This window comes from Lagenorhynchus albirostris, chromosome 18, assembly GCF_949774975.1.
Source record: "Lagenorhynchus albirostris chromosome 18, mLagAlb1.1, whole genome shotgun sequence".
Lineage (NCBI taxonomy): Eukaryota > Metazoa > Chordata > Mammalia > Artiodactyla > Delphinidae > Lagenorhynchus > Lagenorhynchus albirostris.
In genome coordinates, this window is record NC_083112.1 from 20,547,818 (window position 1) to 20,553,817 (window position 6,000).

Genomic DNA, 6,000 nt, shown 5'->3' on the forward strand with positions numbered 1-6,000 from the left:
CAGTTGTTTTACTTCTTTGTCTTTTTGAAATCTTCCATTCTTATTCTGTCTTTTCTGGTTTTAGGTGAGAATTTTATGAGTCAGTTTCTCTCCTTCAATTTCATTCCTTTCTTAGCATATCAATTATACTTATAAAATTTTTTAAAAAGTGGTTGCCCTAGAGTTTGCAATATACATTTACAGCGAATCTAAGTCTACTTTCAATAAACACTACACCGCCTAATGGGTATGGCAAGTATCTTTTAACAGAATAGTCCCAATTCTTCTCTCCATTCCTTATAACACCGCCGTCATTTGTTCCATTTATCCTTGTGCTATAATCACCCAGTACATCGTTGCTATTCTTGCTTAGAACAGAGACTTACCTATTAGATCAAGTGAGATCACTTATCCTTCTCTGACACTCTTTTTTTTTTAGGTAGACCTGAGTTTCTTTTGTTGCTCACAGGGTGTGGAATACTTTCTCTTACCAACCAATTTATATCATTTTCCTTTGCCAAAGTCTACCTTAAACCTTATACAATCCATCCTTCTTGATTAACACAACCCATACTTACTGTTCTCATTACTTAATTAAACAAACATTTAACACCTCCCATGTGCTAGCTGTACACATAGTGCTGAGGGGACAATCACACAGCATAACCTTACTACCATCAAAGATCTCACGATTTAATATAGAAACTAGGCAGGTAAACAGTTACACTAGAGAATAAGAGCTCAGTAAGGGGGTAGATAGGGGATACTCTGGGACCATAAAGGTAAGCACTCTGATTGGGTGCAGAAAGAAGAGGTGCTTAGGGAAATCTGCCCAATGAAGATATCTGTCTTCTCAATTTAGACTTCCCTATTTTTTAAATTTTTATTTATTTATTTATTTATTTTTGCGGTACGCAGGCCTCTCACTGTTGTGGCCTCTCCTGTTGCGGGGCACAGGCTCCGGACGCGCAGGCTCAGCGGCCCTGGCTCACGGGCCCAGCCGCTCCGCGGCATGTGGGATCCTCCCGGACCAGGTCACGAATCCGCGTCCCCTGCATCGGCAGGCGGACTCTCAACCACTGCGCCACCAGGGAAGCCCTAGACTTACCTATTTTTGTTTGTTTGTTTGTTTGTTTTTGTGGTACGCGGGCCTCTCACTGCTGTGGCCTCTCCCGTTGCGGAGCACAGGCTCCGGACGCGCAGGCTCAGCGGCCATGGCTCACGGGCCCAGCCGCTCCGTGGCATGTGGGATCCTCCCGGACCAGGGCACGAACCCGTGTCCCTTGCATCGGCAGACGGACTCTCAACCACTGCGCCATCAGGGAAGCCCATAGACTTCCCTATTTTTTGATACATTTCCCCATCCCCATGATTTCTTTTCTTTTTCTTCTAGTACGTTAAAATTCCACTTTTCCAATAGACTCCTCTGCCATCAAAAACTACACAGGTCTCCTCTATAATTAAACATATTTCAGGGCTTCCCTGGTGGCGCAGTGGTTGAGAGTCCGCCTGCCGATGCAGAGGACATGGGTTCGTGCCCCGGTCCGGGAGGATCCCACGTGCCGTGGAGTGGCTGGGCCCGTGAGCCATGGCCGCCGGGCCTGCGCGTCCGGAGCCTGTGCTCCGCGGCGGGAGAGGCCACAACAGTGAGAGAGGCCCGCGTACTGCGGAAAAAAAACAAAAACAAAAACAAAACCAAACATATTTCATTTCACTTTCACTAATTCAAGTCTTAGTTCACACCCCATTCCTGCCCCAGGGTTTCTCACATTTATGAAGTACTACTGTCTGTACCATTAATTGGGCATAAATTCTATGCTCTTTGTATTATTATTTAAGGTACTTACTGTATGTGTATCTCATCTTTAGAGTTTAACTAAAGTTCTTAAAAGGTCCTGAAAGGCAGGGACCAGACCAATCGTGTCATTCATTCCCTACAGCGTTTAGCATTGTATGCAAACTGCAGGTATTTATTTCAGGTTTTTATTTCAGTGTTTGAATATTCATTTTTATAAATTGTATTTCAGTCATTTTAAGTATTCATTCATTTATTCGAGTATTTTGAACATCTACTATATGCAAAGCACTCTGCCAAGAACCTTTGGAGACACAGGATTACTAATAGTTAAGGTCGTTGAATCTCCATGTTGTCAAAAGCAGGAAAGCCCCCCGCCACAAAAAAATTATCCAGCCCCAAATAGCAAGAGTGAGAAACTCTGTACTAGAGGATAAACTTCAACCAAAAGATAAACGGAAAAACTACAACCAAAGAACTAGTAGTGAGCAGTATATCTACATAACTGTGGGTATTATTATTACAGAACAGATTGTAAATGCAGAAATGTAGACCATTATAGAAATGTAGAAATGATATAACAAAAGTTGGTAGGGAAAGTGAGAGAGGAAATTGGATGTAACATAGGTATGTTGATTGACACATCTTTAATAGCCATGGATCAAAAGGTAATGATTTAGCATTGTAAATCAAGTTAGACTAGGCACATTTTAACAGTATAAATGTCGACACTAAAATAATATAATCAACTAAAATCAGGGGGTAGAGGAGACTGAAAAGGGGAAAGAAGAGGAACTATGCTAATTTTACCATTGCTTATAAGTAAGGAGTTAATAAATACCATATACAGAAATAGAGGATTAAGGGTATTATATAAAGTTATAATCATAAAAGTAGCTCATCTTTACTTCACAGCACTTATCACGGATAATTTTACATTTAGTTGTATGATCATTGGATCCCACCAGAGGGTAACTAAGAAAGAGGAGCGGCAGACTTGGTTTTGCTCACTATTATATCTCCAGTTCTTAGCACTGTGCTTATAAGTACACTCAGTTCTCATGATTTGTGGCGGTTCTGTTCTGTAGTCTCAGTGAGCACTGAGTTATCCAACACTGAACCATTACTTCTTGGGAAAATACGGGGTTAGGTTCCTCCAAGCCTCTGGTCTCAACATTATCAGCAGCCAATCAATACATAACCTTGTTTTATATGTGCTTCTATTTCAAGACAGTTTATTTAATATAGATCGTTCATTCATTAACAGTGAACTCTCAGCCAACAACGCTGTAACTCAGGCCTGAAGGAAGCTTCTCTAAGGCATATATTTTCTCCATAAGGCACATCACAGCCTTCTTGTACTATACTTAGGGGCTATGTTAGACTGTTAAATCACCAACAGAAAGTACAGAATTCAGAAAGCATGGCACTAACTAGACCAGGAAAAGGGCAGTTATTTGTAATATGAGAGCTAAAACAAGGCACAGCCATATCTTTCTTTGACCTCAGCTGGGAACATGTGCGTTTTCAATGCCCTGCATGTGTCCGAGAATTATCATATATACCCGCCTCCTGCACAGTTTCACTATTATAAAAGGACTGAGAAAGAGCTGTATATACTGCTCCAAAGTGTTCTTCATGGTATATTTTGGAGCTAAAAAGACAAAATATAGTACAGTGTACTGATTGGGGAGTTACAAATAGATTCTAGCAGTTAGGTAAATTCACTCCTACAGAATCCACAAATGATGAGGATAAACTGTACTTGTAGAAATGAATTGGATGTTACCATCTTACAACAAACATTTGTAAGTTGCTGGTTATTAGTGAATGTCCTTATTGTGATTCTGAGCTGTGCAGGTTGAGAGACTTCTGTAAAAAATAAAGTTACTCCGCAACGGGAGAGGCCACAACAGTGAGAGGACCGCGTACCGAAAAAAAAAAAAAAAAAAAAAAAAAAGTTAAACATCTGAGTAATGCACATACCTGCACGGGCTTTCTTCTGACATAAAGACAGCTTAGGGAGATTTGGAGGTAAGGGTCTTCTAAGAAGTTGAGGATGGTTTTGCATTTTACTAATAAGCACTGTTTTTCACAGCTATTGAGAATTGAAAAGTTTTTGAATGTGTTTGAATTGTTGCTGAAAAATAATTCATTCGAATGCAGATTACATCCTAATGAAACTTGTTCTGCACTAATACTATACCGGGTCCAAGCAGAATTCCTATAAAAGGAAAAGAGGGGAAGAAAATAATTTCTTAAAACTTCTAGAAAGAATCTAAATAAAATTTAGGTTTATAATTAATACAAAATTTAAAAATACATATACTATTACCAATCAGGATCATTCTAAAATTTCACGTTAGCAAAAAGTTCAGTCAGTGTTATTTCAGCTAGTAAATACTGATTTTCCAGAACAGTAGAACTGACACTCATCTTTTTTCTACCTCCAAAATATTATCAATTTATAAATTTGGAAAGAGTTTTTGGTCAAAAAGGTGAGGAAGTCCTTCCATGGCCTCTGAAGACCCACAATACCTAACTCTTCACAAATAAGTTGTTTCCTTTCTGTAATAATGACATTTTAAATTTCAACCACTACACTTGGGCCATAACTATTTAACCCAAAAATAAAATGGTCTTCAATATAATGAGATTTTCCAGGATCGCGGTCCCAATTAGTACTGTTTGAGAAATGACGCCAGAAGATAGAACCAAATATGTGTGCTTAGTCGCGACAATATCAAAGTGACTGGGACATCACTATTCCGTTGACAGTCTAGGCGGGTACGCTCTGGAGCTGCACAAATGGGCCGCTTTATCCCCCCAGGATGACTTGCACACAAGCACTCAAGGTATGCTTCCTGGTAGTACGTCCCACTTGATGCCTGTAATTTTCCGTTCTTATTATTGGAAGAGATGCTTGGAAACGTTGGACTTGTACGCTCTCCTTTAGGGCAATCAGCTGCTTCTCAAAACAATCAGCTTTTCCTTTTTTTATCTCCTCTTCCTGGGAATGTAGGCAGGTTAAGGGCAAGTGAGGTCGCAGGTCTTCCCGCGGTATATGCTGTCCGGAAAGAAAGCACTCAGGCCACCCTCACCCAACCGCCAGGTGCGACCCGAGGCCAAGGAGACAGGCCCTAGCAACCGGAAGCCGATAAAAGCGTCCTGGCCGCCGGATGCGCAGGCGCAGAGGGGAGGGCGGGGCCGGGCGGGGCCGGGCGGGGAGCGCACCCGCCTGCGGAGCACTGCGCAGCGGGTCCCGCCCCACCGGGCGGCGCGCGCCGAAGCCATTCGCTTTGCCCAGCCGCTGTGCCGGGCTGCAGGAGAAGCCCGCTCCACGTGCACCTGCTGTACGGAACCCCGTGGTGACAATCGTTATTACTGTTTTTATTCTTAATGACAATGACCACTATTATGTATTTACTTTCCTCGCTTGCAAGGTGCTTAACTCGGGTGTCTGGGGTCCAGGCTGGCATTCTTTCATGCTGCACTTCTGCGCAGCCGGGTCCCGGGGCTGATTTTACAGGGCCCCCGAATAGCGAACATTCTGTTTTGTTTCTCTTCCTTTAATGCAACCTGTTTTGTCTTTCTGATCCTTTAAAGTGCCTGGATGAATAGGAAATGTGTAGGCATAGGGGCATTAAGGATCCAAGAAAGCTTTAAAAGAAACCCATTTCTCACTGTCCTAGTTATTTGTTCTGACTATCGTGTTGTGACTTGTGTCCTGTGTCATGTTGTTGATGAACCTGTACGTACAGTGATCGATACATCGTGTGTGTTTGCATGTATGCGCATGTGTTTCTCTGGAGATTTGATGGAAAAAGTGCGAGAGAGAAAACTCATTAGGTAGGTGTGTAAATCCCAGCTCAGAAAGTGAAGTAGATGGAGCTACCTTCCAGTCTTGTGTTTTGTTTTGTTTTGCTTTATTTTGTAAGTACAAGTGTAGGAACTTTAGTACAGTTGTTGGAATATGAGACTTGTGTGTAAATCTTTGTAACTTTGGGGTCTTTCAAGATTTACTCCCTAACCAAGTCTTCCTTTTTCTCCTTAGGAGCAAGCATATATTTTTAAACAGTCAGTGAAAAAAGTGGAAAAGTAAAAAAGTATTTCATCAGACTCTGGGAAATATTCTGCACCTTGTTTTCCTTTGTATGTAGTTTCTTTTCCTTGTAAGATAACTATGTCCCAATTAAGCTGCTGCTCAACACTATGAATTTATTCCA

General features: G+C 41.6%; 1 protein-coding gene across 1 annotated transcript in view; it reads right to left on the bottom strand.

Annotated features, from left to right (window-relative positions):
• Positions 1 to 3,845, bottom strand: part of LRRC63 (leucine rich repeat containing 63) — a 41,920-nt gene extending 38,075 nt beyond the window's left edge. Inside the window, exon 1 of the mRNA XM_060129558.1 lies at positions 3,761 to 3,845. Within this exon, the coding sequence (XP_059985541.1) occupies positions 3,761 to 3,845 (85 nt within the window). The remainder of the gene's footprint in view (positions 1 to 3,760) is intronic.
• Between the last annotated feature and the right edge of the window lie 2,155 nt (positions 3,846 to 6,000).